Below are 21612 nucleotides of genomic sequence, written 5' to 3'. Positions count from 1 at the left end.
TACCGGAAGTCCCATTGACTTGAATGGGACTTCCGGTATCGGAATCGGCGATACTCGATATTTTTTTCGTATCGGGCGATACCATCCGATGCGATATTTTTGGGTATCGCTCAACACTAGTTGTGAGAAATCCGCATAAGCCAACACCGGGGCATCCGAGAGCGCAGCCTTGAGGTCTCGGAAGGCTTCTTCCTGAGGTTGTTGCCACTGGATTCTTCATCCATTTGCCCCAGCGGGAGCCCCCTTTAGCAGGTCGTGCAGGGCACGAGCTCGACATGCAAAATTCTTTACGAAACGACGGTAATATCCGGTCAACCCCAGAAAAGCCTGCTCGTCTTTTACCGTCTCGGGGGTAGGCCATCCCTGGATCACAGCAACCTTCTCCTGAGATGGCCTCACACCCTCTGCCGAGACAACATGACCCAGATACTCGATCTGGGAGCAAAATAGGTGGCATTTCTGGGCTTTTATCTTCAACCCGTACTTTTTGCAACCGTCCGAGTACCTGCCCCAACCGCTTTAGGTGGTCCTCGAATGTGGCAGCATAGACGATGATATCGTCAAGGTAGATCAACGTGGCCTCAAAATTGAGATCTCCCAGACACCGCTCCATCAACCGCTGAAAGGTCCCTGGGGCATTGGTCAGTCCAAATGGCATTCGATTGAACTCAAATAGTCCCATAGCAGTATGAATGTCGTCTTGGCCCTATCTTCTTCTGACATGGGCACTTGCCAGTACCCACTGGCCAAGTCCAGAGTTGAAAAATATGTCGCCTTCCCCAAAGCGGACAAGGATTCTTCTATGCAGGGCAGTTGGTATGAGTCTTTTATCGTGCAAGCATTCAGCTTCCGATGGTACATTACGATTCTGTGTGGAGTATCTTTTTTCTGGACCAGCACGATCGGGGCCGCCCAGGGGCTTTGGCTTTCCTGTATCACCCCTTTTTGCAACATCTGGGCCAGCAAAGTTTTCACCTCTTGGTAGAGTTGTGGGGGAATCTGTCGATATTGTTCCCGGATGGGAGCCGCTTCTGCCATGGGAATTTCATGAGTGATGGCGGTGGTACACCCAAAATCTTCCTCATGACTGGCAAATACTTCATGATACTGTCTGAGCAATGTTTTTATCTGTGAGAGCTGGGTTGAGGTTAACCCGGAGAGCTCGGCCCGCATCTGCTCCAGGACATTTCGACCCTTCTCCTGGGTCGAGACTTCGGTGGCCTGTAGAGTTCGGATCGTTACTTCCCAAGGATCCTCGGATTGTACTCTCAATTGAACCGCAGGGGCCAGCAACACTTCCTCTAAAGGCCTTACTAGCTTGGCCAGTTCGGTCCACGCTTTCAAAACAATGCCTCAATCTTCAAGGTTAACGCAGCGCACCAGGACGGTCCCTTTTTGCACAGTAGCCAGAGAACGGGCCACTAGTATGCCAGGAGGTAAGCGCTCTGACTGGCACGGCTCCACCTGCATTTCCACGCCCTCCAAGGGTATCGAGGCTCGAATTGGCAGGGCCACCACAGTCTGCCCAGGAGGTAGCACAAGCAGGGGGGCCGCGGGGGCGATGACCTTGCCTAGAGCCTCACCTTCCCGGCAGTCCTGATGTACCCATGCCTCCCGCACCAACTGCTGGAATACCTGTCCCTGGGCCATGCGAGAACCCCACTGCTTCAGAATCATCTGCGTAGGATCATTGAGAAGTAGGTTGCCGAACTCCCGTAATATGTTCATGCCTAGGGTGACTGGATGCTGCTTATCAGTTTCTCCATAGGTCAGTACCACCCCTCTGCGACCAAGGGATTTACTGCACAACGTCACCTGCACCCACACCACCCCGGCAACCGGGACCGGTAGTTGATTGGCGGCTATTAGTCTGACCATGGGCCCCCACTGAGGTCTTGTTGCCTCTGTGAAATTTTGTCGAAAATAAGTTGCGGGCATAGTGGTTACTTGTGACCCCGTGTCCACCAGACACCGGATGGCCCGACCCTCCACTTCTGCCCAGACCACCGGACATTTTGCGACCAAACCTTCGGGACTTCCACCACCCCTAGTTGTGGTTTTCGGCTCCGAGCGGCGTCCCCCCTGCCCGGAGCCCTCGAGTTTAATGGCCGCAGGGGTGGGTATTTCCCACGCTGCGGACACTCTTGGGCGAAGTGGCCAGGTTCTCCGCACTCATAACACCGGGCCTGTGCAGGCCGACCGCCCCGCAGGGAGCGTGACCCCCAGGGACCAGGGTGGAAACTAGGTCGTCCAGTCCCGGTCTCAGTCCTTCCCTTCACTTTGACCAACTCGCCCTTAATGTTCTTCAACTCTTGTTTCATCTCTTCCACCCACTGAGGCTCCTCGACTGCATTCACGGAAGCCTCCACACCCCGGACCTTCCCCACGGGGACCGCCATCCCCTGCTCTTGCTCTCGAGCCCGTGCTTGACTTCCCACCTCTGAAAAGTCTATACGGGGATTCATTCTGATCTGCTCCCGTAATGCCTGTTTTATTAATGGATCTCGCAGTCCAGTCACCAGCAGATCACGTAGGGTAATGTCAATAGGACCAACCTCTACTCCGTCCTTCCTTTCAATAGCAGTATGCAATTCTTGGAGGACATTCATATACCGAGTGAGCGTCTCGCCCTCTCCCTGCATTCGACTGAACAATCGGGTCCTTAATTCTCCCACATTAATTGGGTCCCCATGGGTCTGTTCTACTATCTGTAAAACTTTATCAAAGGTGTTGAGGTGTCCTGGGGGTCTCAACATCACTGACCTCCGTGGCTCCCCATCTAATGCCATGAGAGCTACTTTGGCTTCCAGGTCAGGAGTCATTGGGTGCATCCGAAAGAGTCCCCGCATCCGTTCTGTCCAGCTCCATAGCATAGTATTGGAGCCAGAAAATCTAGGCAGGTTGTTCAGCATAGCCCCCAATGAAATGCGGAACGAGGACCCTCATTATTGGTAGAGTTCACAACTCCGTCCTGCTTGGGGGCACCATTGTCCGTGCTCAGAGACTGCATCCTGCCGACTACACCAAATGTAGGTACCAACAGGTTCTTAGGATGCAGTGACGAGACACGAGACTGAGTATGATTTTGGAAAGCAACGTTTATGAACTGGAGCCGCTAAGGCCATGCTGAGCAACCAAAAAGGGGTAACACTTATTTGTCCACGCAGGGCCTCAACAACAATAACAATACTTTTCTTATCGAGACTACAACTAACCTGGCAGGGCCGGCTAATATAGGCCACGTACGGCCAACTAGGAGTACTTATTTCCTAAAGTCAACTTATCCTTCCGGTCGTCCTTCGTTGTCCCTGGCGGGTCTGCTTCTAGGTCTCTGTTGTGGCTGTTTTGACGTCACTGATGCGTCTGCTTTGACGTCGCAACCGCTAGGCACAGCTACTAAAGGATGGCAGTGATCTTAGGCATCTCAGTATCCAAAAGAAGTTGGGGCACAACAAGCCCTGAAGGATCTGTGCTGTTGGGGAACAACAGGCCCAGTAGTAATCCTGAAGCTAGGGGCACAACAGGCCCTGAAGGATCTTGGCCGTCGGGGCACAACAGGCCCTGGGGTAACCCAAAAACTGGGGGCACAATAGGCCCTGAAGGATCTTGGCTGTCGGGGCACAACAGGCCCTGGAGTAATCCAGAAGCTGGGGGCACAACAGGCCCTGAAGGATCTTGGCTGTCGGGGTACAACAGGCCCTGGAGTGATCCTTTGTAGAGATAACCCCCTGTCAACACGGCGGGGTTGGCCTTTCAGAAAGTCTTGTCAGGCTTCTCTCTCAAAGCGGGGTTGTGACGCAGTTTGCAATAGTGACCGTTAGCAGGCCTATGCTAAGGGTCCCTCTGTAGGTGGGGAGTAGGCCTCAACTGCCGACTGTTGCGAGATGGCGCCCGCTGTGGCTGGTGATGAAGGGGCCGCAGCCATGGGCTGAGGCAGGGAGGCAGTGTCCAGGTCACCGCAGCAGGCTCGTGTGTCGTGACAGCGGCGGCTAGGGGTCGCGGACCAGCCACACCAGAGCGAGGGACAGCGGTAACGGCTGCGGCCGACCATGGACGGAGAGTGGCCCAGGGTTGAGGTGAAGCACAAGCCTCTTGTTGGGCAGTTCGCCGCTTACCCTCCACAGACCACTGACGATCTCCCCGCTGATCAATGCCTGACAAGCCCGCTCTCTCTACCTTCCACAGTCTCTCTTCTCCTGTCAGCCTCTCTGCCAACTGAACTCTCAGCGCGCTCCCTGCTCATTTTTCCCTAGCCCCACCCCCTGCTGCCCTGTTACCTCTAGTCGCCCGCTTTCCCTCGTTGGCCCCCTGGTACCATTTCTTCAGGAACCCAGATGGTGATCCCCTTGGTTCCGGTCCAGACACTTTACGGGAGTCCTCCTCCCCACACCACAATGATGATGTCATGCCAGGACTGCAAATAAAAAGAGTAGCCATGGATGCCAACAGGTAGGAGGCAGTTTGTAATGCTCCTTTCCAGCAGTCACGGTCTACTGATGCCTCCCATTGGAGGGTCCTTGCTCAGCTCTATTATCGTGCATGAAATTGATTTTGAGATGCACAAGTCTGTTTCATGCACCATTAACATGTCTGCCCAATTCTAATAGGAGGAAAGCATTATAAAGTGATTACTCTTCTTTCTTCCATGGTATTGGTTTTGTATGTAGCTACATACTGTATTATGGAAACCTGTGAATGATTATCTGTGTGCATGACATTTCCTCCATGTAAATATACCTGTACAGGGTGTGTGGACTGTATTACATTTGTAAATGCTACATATAGCAATAAATGATTATTTTCCCACCTGCTCATTATTTATAAGGTGTTATGGGGATCGTTACCATAGTAACATAACTTGTTTAATGACTATTATTCCCATCCAGGTGTTCTCCATATCATTGTCCTCAGGAAATCAGGAAGGTGTGAACATAGGAAATGAGCTAGTGTTTTATTTTCCAGATAATCACATTTATGTTCATAACATGCAGTATTTCCTGGCATGATGGTTCTTGTGCTCAGTGTTGATATCACTAGATGATGTAAATCTCCATACGTGGTATATCTATATCATAGACGAATAATGACTATTGCATTAGATAAAGTGTCTGAACTGTATTGAAACTGTAATAATATTTTCCCATGATGCATATACGCCTCAAATTTTCCACTGCAGAGGGAACTGTTACTTTTCCAAAGAAAGTATTAAAAATGTTAGTCTACCGCTATGGTGGCTTAGCCGTGAAAAAAAACACCCTTTCCAAAATCCTTTCCATAACAAGATAACAAGATAACAAAAATGTGGAAATAAATTGAGCCAAACTGATCAAAATATCATCTACTACTGTACATATTTTTGTTGTAATGCACAACAAACTAGGTAGGCACCAAAAGGATTATTATGAAGTCCATTAGCAGACTCTGGTTTGGCAGGCAAATACAGTTCCGGAAGGTATTGATAATTTGATAAGAGCCTCACCTAAAAAGGGCAGTTGCCAGCCATAAAATAGTGACAATTGATTAGGTGGTCAGGAGAAGTTGTTTAGAAGGTTGGGACAGGTATATAATCATGGTGAAGAGACATACACATCTTTACTCCCATCATGTAAACTATCATTTTCAACTACTGTCAGGCTGGTTCATGATACCACATGAGGTCACATCGGTTTGGTTGGCCATAGAAAGTGTGAACTTGCTAATTGAGGAGGATGTACGGCAAGTTCCTAACCAAGGTTCTGACCCAAACAGCCACAAAAATTAGCCAGAATCATTGGTTCCACAAGGAATCAACTGATCAAAGGTAGGCTTAGTCTACCAAGCGGCGTGGGTGCCAGAGATAAGCATGAATATGCTCATAGAGAGTGGTGTCATGATTGGTCTACTGTGTGTTAAAATGGAATTTCTAATAATGCTGACTACCAACTATGTCTTTTACCGATAAGTATCTGCTGTGTAGTGTTTCATTGTGAGGTTGGGTGAGAAGAGACTTAGGTAATAGCAAGCGTGCTCTTTATAATAAATTTGCTGCAACCATCATACACCACATGCCTTCGATGCATGTGTTTTTAAGTCATAAATAAAGCACAAGTCACTTGCACCATTTTTGTCCACCTGCTTCATGCGTAAAGCAATGCTTACCCACATCTTTACTCTTCTGCTTGTTGTTCTGAAGAGGAGGAACCTCTAGGAAGGTAATACCAGATGTTTCTAGAATATTGACCTCCACAGAAAGGCTGCCTACTAGTTGCATTGGACGGACACTAATTGCATGTTCATACACTCCCAGACGTCTTTGCAAAAGCTCCTCATACTTCAGAAGAAAAACTGCTTTATTACGCCCAGGGATTGTTGCAGATGCATTAAAAGTTTCCATTCCATTTTCCCTGGAAGAAATTCACATGAGAAAACTTGAGAAAAATATATAAATTCACCTTAAAACTAAACATCTATTTTAAACAAACAAAAGTTAATTTTAATTAATAGATCTTAGAATAATAATAATTTCCACATTCGGATATAATTAAATTAAATGTTCCTGTGCTGAGATAATCTTATAAATGTGCCTGTGCTGTGTACTGTGTAATGGCTGTGTCTGATCATACCACAGCTCCTGGGCAGGGAGGACACAAAAGAGTATACACGCAGGATAGCATGGGATCCCAGCTGATTCTTTTTGTGAGGTAAAACATTTCCCTGCCTGTTTTTAAACAATATTTTCTTCAAAGAAAGAATCTCCTGTGAAACCCTACTGTAATGTCTGTATAGTTTTTTAACTCCCCCCATCCCCTGCCCAGGAGCTGTGGTGTGATCAGGCCATGTTCCTGCACGGTCAGACACAGCCATTACAAAGTATACAGCAGGGGCACATTTATAAGATTAGCTCACCACAGGAACATTTTATTAACACATCCAATTGTGGAAATTATTTGTCAGGAACACCGCACTGCACTTGCTCACTGAGCCAGTACGCGTGTCCTGAGTACAAAAACAGTGCTCAAAGATACCTGTGGAGCGGGCAGCAGCGGTGATGATGCATGCTCCAGGACCTGAAGCACGTGACTGCTGGGGGCGTGGCTAGGAGCTGCAGGGAAACTCCTAGAAAGGTAACTACAGGACAATGTTACCAAGGGGCATAGACAGACAGAAACCAGATCAAGCCGGGTCAAAGCACGAGATAGCAGGACAGTACCAAAGGGTTAGACAGAGCGAATAGTCAGGACATAGCAATAGATCAGAAAACCAGAACGGGCAATGGACGGTACAATAGGGACAAACTGTAACGGAGTAACGATAGCCAAGCCAGGAGGTCAGAACCGGAGAAGACAATAGTACCAAAACGAGAGACGGAGCACAGAGTGAGGGGACAGACCGGGTCATACACGGGAATCAAACAAGCAATGCAGAATACACGCACACCAGGGGGGTCGGTCAGACACACAGCCAGAATAACAGTATAGCTGACAGAGAATGCTAGTCTGGAGTGAGTATAAATACCCCTCTCAGATCCAAAGAGAGGCCGGCAAAAGTTAACCCTGTGAGAACAGGACATTAACCATGTCCTAATCATGACATTATTATTATTCCAAGATCTATTGATTAAAATCCAATTTTGTTCGAAAACCCATTTAATAAAAAAGATAATATTGATTCCTATATTAAATTCTTCCCGACTGGCAGCTATCTGATGTTGCAATAAGGCTCCCACTCCTGAAAACTCTCAAGAGCAGGTGGGATACCTAACTGTCAGAGTTGGATGGGACTCTGAGAAGAAACTAGAACCTGTTTATCACCACTCTTGTCATTGCTTTTCCAGGCTATACAGGCCTCAGTGTTAGGCTGGGATCACACATGCGAGAAACACAGCCGAGTCTCGCATGTTAATACCCGGCACTGCCGCCAACACTCGGGAGCGGAGCGTTCAGCTGCATGTATTGCTATGCTTCCACACGCTCTGATCCCGAGTGCCGGTGGCAGTGCTGAGTATTAACATGCGAGACTCAGCCGTGTTTCTCGCTTGTGTGATCCCGGCCTTAGTTAGTGAATAGATTAATCAAAAACGCTGATATCACTATTAGAACTGGCGATGTCATGATCTTCAGTGGTCTATCTGGAACACCAGAGCAGCCATTAACATTTAATTTCTAATTTCCATATTTTTGCAGTGAATAACTGCTGCAACATTTAGGATGCATCTTTTCAGAAGATGCACCTTGGGCGCATTATACAGTTGCTCCAAGTGCTATACGTGTCCAATCTTAGGGCTTATTCACACGTCAGATTTTTCCATGTATGAGAAAAACTGACCAATTATTCTGATAAGAGTTTGATCAGAGTGTTTTTCAAGTGTCATCCATTTTTGTTATACGTGGAGAAATAAAAGAAAAAAATGTCTTCACCTTCTCCATTCTGACTGCGTGTGAAAATTGGACCTTACTCCGATGTCATCCGAGTGCAGTCCCATTTTTGCAGAGACCCATTGACTTGCAATTGCCGATTTTGAACCGACCCTCTAAGGGTAGTTCATGTAAAATTATCAGGCAAAAACCTGCCAAGTGTGAACATGTTCTCTATCTTCCATCAATGAAGAGTATTAGGATATTCAGTCATACTAACACCTTACACTTTGCAAGCATTTTCAAGCAAATGTTTCTTAGATGGAGTACTAAACAGTCTCTGAAGATCCGTGGAGACTTCAGAAAAGACTTTTGCTGTTTTTTTGTTTCTTTGTTTGTTTTTCTTTAGCCAAACATAACAGTATACAAAAAAGTGACTTTGTTTCATATTTTTTTCTTCCTTTTTCTTTCCACTCCTATCTAAAAACTGGCAAAAACTGCACCAAAACCAGTATGTATTAATTAAAGTAGTGACTGACTAAAGTTATAATGCCGACAAGTCTGTTTTAAACTGATCTCCATAGAGTTCTATTACTTTTGTAGATTGCATTGAAATAAGGGCAGATGTAGGGGACTGTACACATTCATAGGTAAAACCCAGATACTTGTTTTCTAAGCATTGTACATTGGGTGTTCTGCTCTGGATATTGGAGAAGCTGTAAGCCATATGACAGTAAACAGCAGCTGATAAAATGCAAAATATACTTATATATGGCAGATATTTTCTTGGTTAAATACATAAAGTATACAGTAGGCTAATGGGTGTAACAGTAAATTCCTGCTTACCCGCCATCACCAATAATCTTATCATACTCTTGTATATTGTTTTCTCCGGTCTTTTTTCTCCATGTGACTTCACTGTGATAAGTCCTGCCTCCAATAATCCTGCAATGGACAATTAGTAACACACAAGACACGTCACTTACAAAAGAATAAACTGAGAAAAAGACGATGTACGTAGTGATTACAAACAATAACATTTAAAACATGTAACATTGCAAAACCTCTACATACTTATTATGAATATGTGTTCCTATTACTTCTTGTATTATTATCACTGGGCATATATTATATACAGGTGTAGTTGTGGCACATGTCGGTAGCCGGGAGCAAGGCACTCGTCTGAGGTGCCCCAGCACGTTACATGAAATTGGAGGTCCTGGCTAGGTATGTGGACTTGTGCTGTGAGGGCATTACGCCCCTGCCGGCCACATGAAACCATTGTTGCAGGTTTTACAGGACCAGATATTTCACCATTTAGTGAGGGAAACCACCATTCAAAAATAAACTCTTTACTGGCAAGGGTTATATACAAGGGATAGCGTGTACAAATTCTTACGTATGTTTCCTTTACAACTAGAAGCATTTTTCACAGTTTCTTTCCTTAGTAGCATACTCCAGGGATCTATATGTCCGCTGTTTCTCTCTACTTCACCACAACCCAGTTTTAATACTACAGTCCTGATCAGCAAGTGTCCTTTACTTGTTCTGCGGTTCCACGTCCTCCTTCCACTACTGGCACCCTGGAACTCCCACTTGAGATACTTCATTAGTCCCACTTACTCAGTCCTGTTTAGGCCCGCTACCTTGCAGCATTATAAGCTCGGTATCTCGTGGTTAGGCATTATCTCCTAGGACCCATCTCCAGAAGGTCGCGTTGTCTCTCTGTCACTATTGCTCAGGATCTCACTATCCCTTCTTATCAGTCTTCTCTTCTGGTCTCACCCCAGAATGCAGCACTGTTCCCCCTGGACCTTCACGTCCACTCACTAAGCACTCAAGGCCCTATATAACCTTCTAGCAGGAAACAGTTTGTGTCTTTTGCACTAGCCACTCCCACTGTGGGCTAGTCTCAATTATTATATCCAACTGTCCCTATAGTCAAACTACGCACTACACCATTCACAGTACACAACACAGTTCATATTACATATCATTAACACTTATTACATTTTACACAACATGTCACATTACATCACATAAAACAATTCACAACATTGAAATTGTCTCTTCCAGGCAGAAACGTGGGCAGCATGTCCTTATCCTTACATATACAGTATTGTAAAATGCTTCCCATAAGATGGAGAGCAATGAGAAGAAGCAGCAGCTACCTTCTACATACAATCTTTTGGAAAATATATTGAGTTAAATTTGCAATATATTTTTGTTTGCAGAGTAATCCACTTGTACTTTTATATTTCAATATTTTTTTTAAAATTAGTTTATTAACCACAGAACATATATACATACAGTACGTATGCATATAGCCAGATGAATATACATGCTTTTATCCAAACAATTATAGTGGACAGCAAATTTGCCCAGTAGATTATCAATATAATTTAAGTTACATAGGTCCATGTATTGCTGTATGGGCAATAAACCAAGTATCAGGTGATTGGAACATTATTTAACCTTATAACCTTCCGGCAACATACACCCTAAACAACACTATATGCCTAATCAAACTACTACTAACACACTGCCAGGCATAGCTGTATAATGTAACGAAATATTTTAATTTACCCAGAAAATTACAATATATGTATGCATTAGTCCTCATTCAGAGTCTGTAATTCTTCACATTTGCAAAAAGAAAATGGTTTAAGCGTCATCGGTGTTTGGTCCATGGCTCTGTTTTTATAATCAGTGATTTTCTCATAGAAATAAATAAATATCAAAGCTTCTCCCATCTTTTGTATTGTTAATCACGGACATCAAACTGATGCCCTCCGTGTGCTTATCAAATAAGGAAATGGTTGCACTCAATTGCATTAAGGCATATCAAATATGAAATCTATGAAGTACGAATAGCATAATGGCTTTTGTAATCTAGAAAAAACATATGATATACTTAGCACAAAATTTGGCCAAAAGATGTGAGCCCATTCAGCAACGTCAAGGTGATCTCATTGAACGGGTCCCTATTCTAACTGCCTAGATTGAACTAACCTCTGGCTAATAACATGGTAAAGCCTGTATTTATAGGAAGATAGGAACCAAAATGTGATTGGATGGAATTAAAATCACAGCCTGATGAAGGGCGGAGTGCTCAGTCGGAAAGCTAACATACAAATGACAGAAAAAACTGACGGCACATCTAGAACTAGTCTGAATAAGTGCATACCAAAAAGCAGCTTACATATCAAATAAGGAAATGGTGGCTCTCAATTGCATTAAGGCATATCAAATATGAATTTAATTCCATCCAATCACATTTTGGTTCCAATCTTCCTATAAATACAGGCTTTATCATGTTATTAGCCAGAGGTTAGTTCACACTAGGCAGTTAGAATAGGGACCCGTTCAATGAGATCACCTTGACGTTGGTGAATGGGCTCACATCTTTTGGCCAAATTTTGTGCTAAGTATCTCATATGTTTTTTCTAGATTACAAAAGCCATTATGCTATTCATACTTCATATATTTCATATTTGATATGCCTTAATGCAATTGAGTGCAACCATTTCCTTATTTGATATGTAAGCTGTTTTTTGGTATGCACCTATTCAGACTAGTTCTAGATGTGCCGGCAGTTTTTTCTGTCATTTGTATGTTAGCCCTCCGTGTGCTGTCTGTGATTCTTTTGGACCTTGTATTGCTATGTAAGGCTGGATTTACACTTACCGTATTTTTGAGGGCCGATTTTGCGGCCCCAATAGATTCCTATGGGAAAATCAACCCGCAAAAATTCAATAGTGCGCCGTGTGCTGTGTTGTACGGCCGTGAGGGCCGTATTTGCGGCCATGATAAAAGATCGAGCTTGCTCGATCTTTTATATGGTGTACGGACATGGCCCCCATTGAAAAACAATGAGGCCGCAAAAACAAAAGGAAGTTTATTTTTGCGGCGCACCGCGACTTCCGGTTTTGCGGATCACCGTGTTTTTTTCCAATACTATTTACATAGTACTGGAAAAAAACAGCGATCCGCAAACTGTTTTGCGGCCCGTTATTGTGGAAGACTGCCATTTTACGACGATACAGCCTGCAAAAACGGGCCGCAAAAAAAGCGGCAAGTGTAAAATTAACCTAATACTAAAAAATAATGGACGTCTCCATGATTTTTTCACTGACACCTGGCCTGCAAAAAAAATGCAGGTATGTGAACAGCCCATAGACTATTATGGGTACGTGTTCTATTCGTGAAAATCATGGATAGAAGCAGACGCCTGAATGAAGCCTTAAATGCTTAAGGCCAAAATCCACATTCATGTTTATTTGCAGACTGTGTATTCGCAAAGAAATTATGGAGACAAGTCCTTTTTTTATACAAGTAACGGATCAAAATCATACAAATCTATGGATGTATGAAAATCATGAAAATGACATGGATGCCATTCGGGTGTGATGATCCATGTGATGTCTTTTTAACACTGTTATGAGTAGGAGAAGCTCTACCGATTTTCTTGTTTTTGGAGGGGGGCATATGAGAAAATCACTGACGGTAAAAAATGACACTGACCAAACCCTGATGTTAATCTGATCCAGCACACTGATGAAAATCAGCCAGTACGAGAAGAAAAATCATGTCTGAATTAGGTCTTAGTTCTCTGAATATTTTACCCATGTAATACAAGACTTTGTCTTAGTACAATGGAACGTATTCTTACATGGTGAAGTTGGAGACAAAGGCTGCGGCTGGGATCTGCATCTGGAACACAACTTCTTTTGCCTCTACAGCCCTATTCACCATGGTGCAGGACACCGCCGTGAAGGCATAGCGGGATATGATTGTGGATTTCACATTGAAGTCAGTAATCAAGGGTCTGATTTCCTGTAAATAAATATTATTTAATAGACACATTAATAACACAGGTCAACGAAAAAAATTTTTTTTTCTGGTGTCCAAAATATTTTAATGAATTTGGGGTATTTTTGGGGTGCTGATTCTGAATATGTCATCAGTTTTGCCAGATTGGCTCAAGTTTTTGAGATTTTTGGTATCTTATTTATAGCACTTGTTGGTAAATGCGACGCATCATCTCATTAATTTCTTTGGATTAGTACTTGAACTGAGCAGTTCTCAATATAGTTTTGTGTTAATTAGTGTTCTAAAAGTTTGTTCATAGCTTGATTTTTGCACTAACTTTATGTTGTTGTCTGTTTTCCAGTGAAAAGCATGAACTCATCATGAAGAAGTTGTCTTAACGATCCAGACTCATTCTGTTACATTTGTGGTGAATATACACTGCCAAAACATAGAAGAAACATAACAGACTTCGTAAAAAAAGTGTATTTTGCCTATTTTGGGGTTATGCTTGGGGACCAAGACAAGTTTTGGGCACCACACATAGTGTGCAAAGCATGTATCGAATGATTACGAAAATGGAGCAAAGGACAAAGAAAAAGCTTCAAATTTGGTGTTCCAATGGTGTGGAGAGAGCCAAAAAATCATCATGATGACTGTTATTTCTGTGCAGTGCAAGTGCAAGGATTCAATAAGCATAAGAAACGAAAATGGGAGTAACATGGAATCTGCAAGAAGGCCTGTCCCTCATTGTGAAGATGTGCCTGTACCTGTGTTTACCATAAATAACAGTCATCATGATGATTTTTTGGCTCTCTCCACACCATTGGAACACCAAATTTGAAGCTTTTTCTTTGTCCTTTGCTCCATTTTCGTAATAATTCGATACATGCTTTGCACACTATGTGTGGTGCCCAAAACTTGTCTTGGTCCCCAAGCATAACCCCAAAATAGGCAAAATACACTTTTTTTACGAAGTCTGTTATGTTTCTTCTATGTTTTGGCAGTGTGTATTCACCACAAATGTAACAGAATGAGTCTGGATCGTTAAGACAACTTCTTCTTGATGAGTTCATGCTTTTCACTGGAAAACAGACAACAACATAAAGTTAGTGCAAAAATCAAGCTATGAACAAACTTTTAGAACACTAATTAACACAAAACTATATTGAGAACTGCTCAGTTCAAGTACTAATCCAAAGAAATTAATGAGATGATGCGTCACATTTACCAACAAGTGCTATAAATAAGATACCAAAAATCTCAAAAACTTGAGCCAATCTGGCAAAACTGATGACATATTCAGAATCAGCACCCCAAAAATACCCTAAATTCGATGAAATATCTTTGGCACCAAAAATGCTGTTGACCAGTGATATACATAATGGGCTGCAGATTACTCATTGACCCTGTAATACATTGCAGATGCCATTCATTAATTCATCATCATTTTATTGTATTGTCTTGTGTAATATTCTGCTAACTCTGGAATGTTTTCATTTTGTCTTCAGTCTTCTAAGGGTATGTGCACACGGTGCGGATTTTGCTGCGGATCCGCAACGGATTTGCCTCTGCAGATCCGCTGTAGATCCGCTGGCATTGTACAGTACAATGTAAATCAATGGGATTTCAAAACCGCAGTGCACATGCTGCGAATTTTTCCGCGATTTTAAATCCGCAGCATGTCAATTCTTTCTGCGAATTCCGCAGCAGTTTAACACCTGTTCCATTGTCCAGGTGTCAAACTGTAGGGGAAAACCGCTGGCAAATCCGCAGGTAACCCGCAGGTCACTTTACCTGTGGTATTACCTGCAAATCCACGCAGAAAAATCCGCAGCTCAATCCGCACTGTGTGCACTCACCCTAAAAGGAAGCTACTTTTCCATTAATTGAAATAAAAAAAGACCGGTCACCACTCCTGACATCTGTTTTAGCAGTTACTAGACATGAGCAGATGAATTTGTGGGACTCCAGTCTATTGGCCCTATCAGTTGTCTCTGGCTGCTGGATGAGAAATGCGCAAATCCCTCACCCTCCAGAATTCTCGGCACAGCTTTACATTAGCCAGGGTTGGCACAATCATTGAGGTATGTCGCATAGATGACATTGCACCAGCCCAGCTAGTCAAAATCTGCGCCGGGGATCTGGTAAGAGAGTCGATTGTCTCCCGTCTCCAAAACACATGTCTAAGAAGCATACTAACATAATCAAATATAGTTTTCTACCTATTAAAGAAAAACATAGTGTATTTTTATCATTGAAGTCAATGACGAAATGTATGGAAAGGAATTTATCATCCAATTTGCTTTTCATATTGATCCGGATCCATTCTAATTATATGTGTAGTTGGTATTGATAACTAAGCACTATATATGGCTTCACATGTAAGCGATTAAAAAGAAGACTTAGTTGGACCATTTTTTTGTTTCTACTGAAATGCATGTTTTTTGGGCTAAAAACAGTTTTAGAATTGGGTTTTATTAAAAATTGTTTTCACTATTTGTTTTAAATAGCCTCTGTATTCCATTGTCTATTGCTGGCTGCAGAATGAGTAATCTGAGCATCCGTCAGTGAACTTGTTCTGATGATCTAACATGTTAGGGTTTATAACTCTTTTATCTCTTTTTTTATGAGCTCCCACCACAGACAATAAAAGCGGATTGTGCGGAAACCAAGGAAATTGTAAAAGCTAACTGAAGCAACATTTTTAATGAAACCCAGGTGCAAAAATGATTTTTAGCCCAAATAACATGTATTTAATTTAAATAAAAAAATAGTCCTCAAGCTGGGGCAACTTTGATGGAAGTTTCATGACACTTACCCTCCTTGATGCATATGAAACTTGCCTTGGAAAGCGCGATCCGACCTGAAGTGAATAAACCGTAAGTTTATAAAAAATATAGACTAATAGTAAGGAAAATGTAATTTAGAGTGTAATCACAGATTATTGTATCCTTTAGCAGAGAAACGTGATGTTAGTAACGTTTAATGAAATTTCCCATAATCGAGTGCATTCCTGAAATGTGAACTGCTGATATTAAAGTTAGACTTATCTCACATAACAAACTACTGGAGAAAAAATTTTTGTTAACATTTTGATGCTACATTCAAACAAACAACATGGCATAATGCTTATATAAACTAGTTATTTAGGATGTAAATTGGCACACATTCATCAAATGCAACCCTTTCTCAGACCAGGCCAGCTGAAATGTACAATTCCTTATTGAACCTGTGGTACTAGCAGGTACACAGGACGCAGTGACGAGGCGCGAGACGGTTTAGTGCTTTTAGTAATAACGTTTATAGGCCTAGAGGTAACTGTCCTCGGTCGTAGCCTGACCAACCAAAGGGTAACAAGAGTTGCCCTCGCAGGGGCTCAATACAAGCAAACACGAACAGATTAGAACACGACTACGTCCGGTGAAAGCCGGTCACTATAGGGCCGCTGTATGACCGACTATGGGTCCTTAACTATATAATCAACTTAGCCGTCCTGACGTCCCTCGGCGCTCTGGATGGTGGTTCTTCGGCGTAGCAGCTGCTGGGCTCAGCCGCTGAAGAGTTGACGTAGTCTTCAAGCGTCCCAACGCTCCGGTGACATCAGGGCACCACAGGCCCCGGAGGAGTCCTTGGACGGATGGGCCACAGCCCCCGGACTGGGGCAAGCAGCAGCGATGCGGGGTGGCGATTGGCAGGCCACCTGTGCAGCTAACAGCTGCGACGGGGAATCCGCGGCGAGCAACGGCCCAGCCCTTGCCATGGACCGGTGCAGGACAGTGGTGGCCGCCGACGGTACTGGACTTGCCGTGGCTACGGGTGAGAGCAGGGCGGCTGTGGGTGGTGGGAGACAGGCCGCAGCCGCGGGCTGGAGCGAGGCGGCAACGGCCGCGAGCAACCGTGGGTAGGCCGCAGCCGTGGGCTGGAGCGAGGCGGCAGCGGCCGCAGGTTGAAGCGGGGCAGCGGCTCTTGGACAGTCGCCTGGGCGCCGTCCCTCTGATGTCCTAGGTGAACGTCTCTCCTGGCTCTGGTAAGTCGCTTTGGCTCTCAGTCGCTCCCATGGTCTCCTGCTGCTTCTGTCCCGGTCTGCTGACTCACCGTGACTAGCGTTCCCCGCCCCTTTTATACTGGCTCCTCCCCCAGCCCATCTGTCCATCTCAACGGTCCGTCCCTGAACTCTGTCCCCCGGGAACAGTTTCCCCCGGAACCTAGGTGACGGTCCCCTTGCTTCCGGCCCAGACACTCGGCGGGGGCCCTTCTTCCCACAAACCCACATAGAAATCTGAACATTTTCTAGCTTAGTCAGTGTCATGCTCGCCATGTCCGTTATGTCCGCCATGTCTGTTTTGCCTCATGACCCTGGAGCGGTATGCACGCGCATCTCATGTCTGCTATCCTGCTTGTTCCCTAGAGCAGTGTGCACATTCACCTCATGTCTGCTGAGCTGCAAGATGCCTGCGTTTCTGCTTTGCCTTCTGTGATCTTCTCGTCATGTCTAGTATCCCTGATCATGTGTCTTTCCTAGGATCCTGCACTGTCTGGTTCTGCAATCATCTCGTCATGTCTGAAACCTTGATCATGTGGCGTTTCCTAAGATCCTGCACTCTCTAGTTCTGCGATCATCTCGTCATGTCTGAAACTCTGATCATGTGACCTTTCCTAGGATCCTGCACTGTATGGTTCTGCAATCATCTCGTCATGTCTGAAACCTTGATCATGTGACATTTCCTAAGATCCTGCACTGTCTGGTTCTGTGATCATCTCGTCATGTCTGAAACCCTGATCATGTGACTGCGCTCTGTGATCCTGGAGCATCTGAACTAGGAAGTTCTCCCCTGGTCCTGACCCGGAAGAGGAGGTGCTATGCCCTATATTAGACTGCCCCTTCCTATGCTCAAGGCCTGAGTATTGTGTCCCTGCATGGCTGCTTGGTCTGTGGGGCGCTCCCTCTATTCTGTGCCCTTGCACTCTGCTCTGTCGTGCATCTCTGCACACGCTCCGTGCTCGTACTCCGTCTCTTGTCCCGTGCCTTGTCTTATGTTTGTCCGTTGTGCCATGTTCGTCTTTGTCCTGCTTGGACTTGTAGTCCTTCTGTTATTCTCTGCCTTGCCTGTTTTCGCTATGCCTTGTTTCGTACCTTGCCTTGCTCTGCCTTGTTCCTCCCTATGGTCTCAGTCTTTGCTTGCTCTGCCTCGCTCTCTCTCCTATGGTGCTCTGTAGTGCTCCCTGGCACACGCACCATCCCTCCTTTCTTTCCTTTTGTGGTCTTTTCCATGTCTAGTCCCAAGGCTCTGCCTTGGCCCGGCTCTGGGCTTCGGCCTACGCTCCGCTGCTAGACTCTTTCCTATTATGCTCTCTTGCACGTTTCTAGGCTAGTCCCAAGGTTCTCTCTTGGCCCGGCTCTGGGCTTCAGCCTACGCTCCGCTGCTAGCTCGGTTCTTGCTCTGTTCTTGTTACGTGTTTCTGCCTATGCTTCTGTTCCTGGTTCTGTACTCTGCTTAAGCCCTGCCTTGTTTCTCCTCTTGTCTTCCCTTGCTCTGTTTCTTCGGGTGCTCTTTGCATGTGCCTGGCCTTCCTAGCCTCCTGTTTGTGCCTCAGCCGTGCCCGCCCTAGCCGTGCCCGCCTACTTGTGCCTCAGCCGTGCTCGTCGGTCAGTGACAGCTGTGTCGCCTGCCATGCCTCAGTCGGGTTCGCTGGAGTCTTGCCCGTCTGTCAGTGCCGCAGCCCGATCAGCTAGCCAGTGCCCCAGCTGTGCTCTCTGTGCTCCCTTGCACCTCACGCTGTTTCTGCACTGTGCTCTACGTGCTCTTTATAGCACACGCAGGCATCGCCTGCCCATGGCATACCTCCCCGTGCTTCTTTAAAAGTGCGCGCAGGCTTTGCCATGTCCCCTGTCGTGCCCTCTTGCACGCACAGGCCCTAACCCTGTCCTGGAACCCTGACCTTGGCGTGTCTGTACACACACACTCTGTCTTTTACCTTGTGCCTTGGCGTGTCTCTACACATGCACCCTGTCTCGTTATGTGTACCCTGGCGTGTCCCCTACACACGCCCCTAGCCTTGGACCTTGGCGTGTTCCCTAACACGCACCATGCTTGGATATCTGTCGTGCCTCCTTGCCTGAAACCTGGTTTGCCTGCCGGATGCCCGGAACCTGCCGATCGCTGCCAGAGATCGTAAGCTGAATGACTGCGGCATGATGTCCGGAGCTGATGTCCGCAGCCTGATGCCTTGATCATGTCGATCGTTGCCAGCGGTCCGGAGTCCGATGCCATTGTGCCTTTACCTGTACCTAGGCGTGCCACCTGGCACGTACCATGCTATGGACCTTGGCGTGCCCACGCACGCACTTTGCACGTTTTGCTTGTTCTCACGTTTTTACACTGAAAGTGATTCTGAAGTTATCCTAATGAAGATACCTTGCACCTACGTCTTGTCTTGTCTTGCTTCTTGCTCGTCCTGTTGCCAGACACTCAATAGTGTCCCCTGAGCCGGCCGTCTGGTCCCAGCAATCGTGGTGGCTCACCCCCTTGGTCTTGCCCCTGACACTCCCTGTACAGGGGGTGGGTTCTCACTAGGTCAGCTCGCCCTAGGTGGGTAGTGCCACGGCCCAGAGGGTCCACTCTAAAAAGGAAAATGGGCTCAGCAGAAGCTGAGTCCGTCACAGTCAGTTTATGAAAGTTAAAAGTCCCCCAGTGATTCAACCACACTCCCGATTTTAGTTTACATGAGGACAGCACGTGACCACTGCAGCCAATCTGTGACACCAGAAGCCGTCACTGCTCAGAGGTAGGAGGCATGGTGGATGATTATTCAAACTAAAATAAAGGTAACCCCTTTAGTATCAGATCTATGTAAAATGTTGTCTATGGATCTTCCTTTATCATCTCATGGGGTAGGGCATTCCGAACTAATACAGTTTTGAAGAGTCTTTCAAATGGGGTGATAATCACTTGAATAATTTTTCATAACTGGCTCAGTGATCGTACTGAAAGAGTGGTAATAAATGGTTGCACATCTAGTTGGCAGAGTGTTTCAAGTGGGGTACCACTGGGCTCTGTCCTGGCCCCAGTGCTGTTCAACATTTTTATAAATGATCTAGATAAAAAAACTGAAGGTAAACTAATCACATTTTCAGGCCGTAAAAAGCTAGGAGCAATAGCTAACACTAGAGAAGACAGAGAAAGGATTCAGAAGGATCAACATAAGTTTGACCAATGGGCAGCGACTAATTGAATGGTATTTAACAGGGAGAAATGCAAGACTCTACATATGGGCGAGAAAAACAAAAATTACATGTATAGAATGGGAGGAAATAGAACTAAGCATCAGCACATGTGAAAAAGACTTGGGTATACTAATAGATCACAGACTGCACATGAGTCAACAGTGTGATGCAGCAGCAAAAAAGGCAAACACAGGTCTAGGGTGTATTAAGAGAAGCATAGTGTCTATATCATGTGAAGTAATTATTGTTCTCTACTCTTGTTTGGTCTGACCTCATCTGGAATACTGTGTCCAGTTCAGGGCACCACATTTTAAAAAAGACATTGAAAAACTGGAGCAAGTTCAGAGAAGAGCTACCAGGATGGTGAGCTGATTGCAAAGTAAGTCTTACGAGGAACGGTTAGTGGATTTGGGAATGCTTAGTTTACAAAAAAGAAGGCTAAGAGGAGACTTATTAGCTATCTACAAATATCGGAAGGGATGTCACAGTGCAGCGGGATCATCATTCTCATTTGCACATGGAAACACTAGAAGCAATGGAATGAAACTGAAAGGGAGAAAATACAGATTAGATATTACAAAAAACTTTTTGACAGTGAGGGTGATCAATGAGTGGAACAGGCTGCCTGTAGTGAAACCTCCACCAGGGGGAGCTGGTGAGGGAAGAGAGGTTACACACTAAGAGCTGCAACCCTGAGCAACAGCACAGGTGCCACAGGTAACGAGAGAGAATAGTCAGACGAACCGAGTCAGAAACTAGCAGGAGCAGATGTACCAGAAGGAGCAGCAATACACGTAGTCAAAATACCAAGCCGAGAGTCAGAAAGCCAGAACATGAGCATGGGGTCCAAAACGTGAAACGAAATACGTGGTCGGGGTACAAGCCGTGGGTCAGATGCCAGAGAGGGAACATAACAGCAGAGACGAATACCAAGAGACGGGGTCAGAGATTAGTCCGGGTCATACACGTGAATATCAGTCAAAGGCAGGAGGATCACCAAGGTACAAGGGTCAGAGGCTCTAAACTGGAAGCTTGAGCTATCACTAACACTGCTCAGCAGGCTGTGAGAGACTGAAATAGCCCAGCTAGCTCCAGAACGAGGCTGAGGAGATTAACCCCCCGCATGACCAGTCCGGAGTGAAGACAGCAGAAGATAAACTCCAGACTGGACCATGACACTGCCATGAGAGGTGGTGAGTTCTCCTTCAAAGGAAGTCTTCAAAAAGAGGCTGGACAGACATC

General features: G+C 45.4%; 1 protein-coding gene across 1 annotated transcript in view; it reads right to left on the bottom strand.

Moving 5' to 3' along the window:
• Window positions 1-21612, bottom strand: part of ITIH5 (inter-alpha-trypsin inhibitor heavy chain 5) — a 190898-nt gene that overhangs the window by 152761 nt on the left and 16525 nt on the right. The window contains exons 2-5 of the mRNA XM_073589035.1: window positions 15964-16008; window positions 13006-13169; window positions 9180-9278; window positions 6139-6383 (exon numbers count right to left, since the gene is read on the bottom strand). Of these exons, the coding sequence (XP_073445136.1) occupies window positions 6139-6383; window positions 9180-9278; window positions 13006-13169; window positions 15964-16008 (553 nt within the window). The remainder of the gene's footprint in view (window positions 1-6138; window positions 6384-9179; window positions 9279-13005; window positions 13170-15963; window positions 16009-21612) is intronic.

The sequence above is a fragment of the Dendrobates tinctorius genome, unplaced genomic scaffold (assembly GCF_039654945.1).
Source record: "Dendrobates tinctorius isolate UK_male_01 unplaced genomic scaffold, ASM3965494v1 ptg000105l, whole genome shotgun sequence".
Lineage (NCBI taxonomy): Eukaryota > Metazoa > Chordata > Amphibia > Anura > Dendrobatidae > Dendrobates > Dendrobates tinctorius.
Note: the sequence above shows the minus strand (reverse complement) of the source record. Positions and strands in the feature narration are given on the sequence as shown.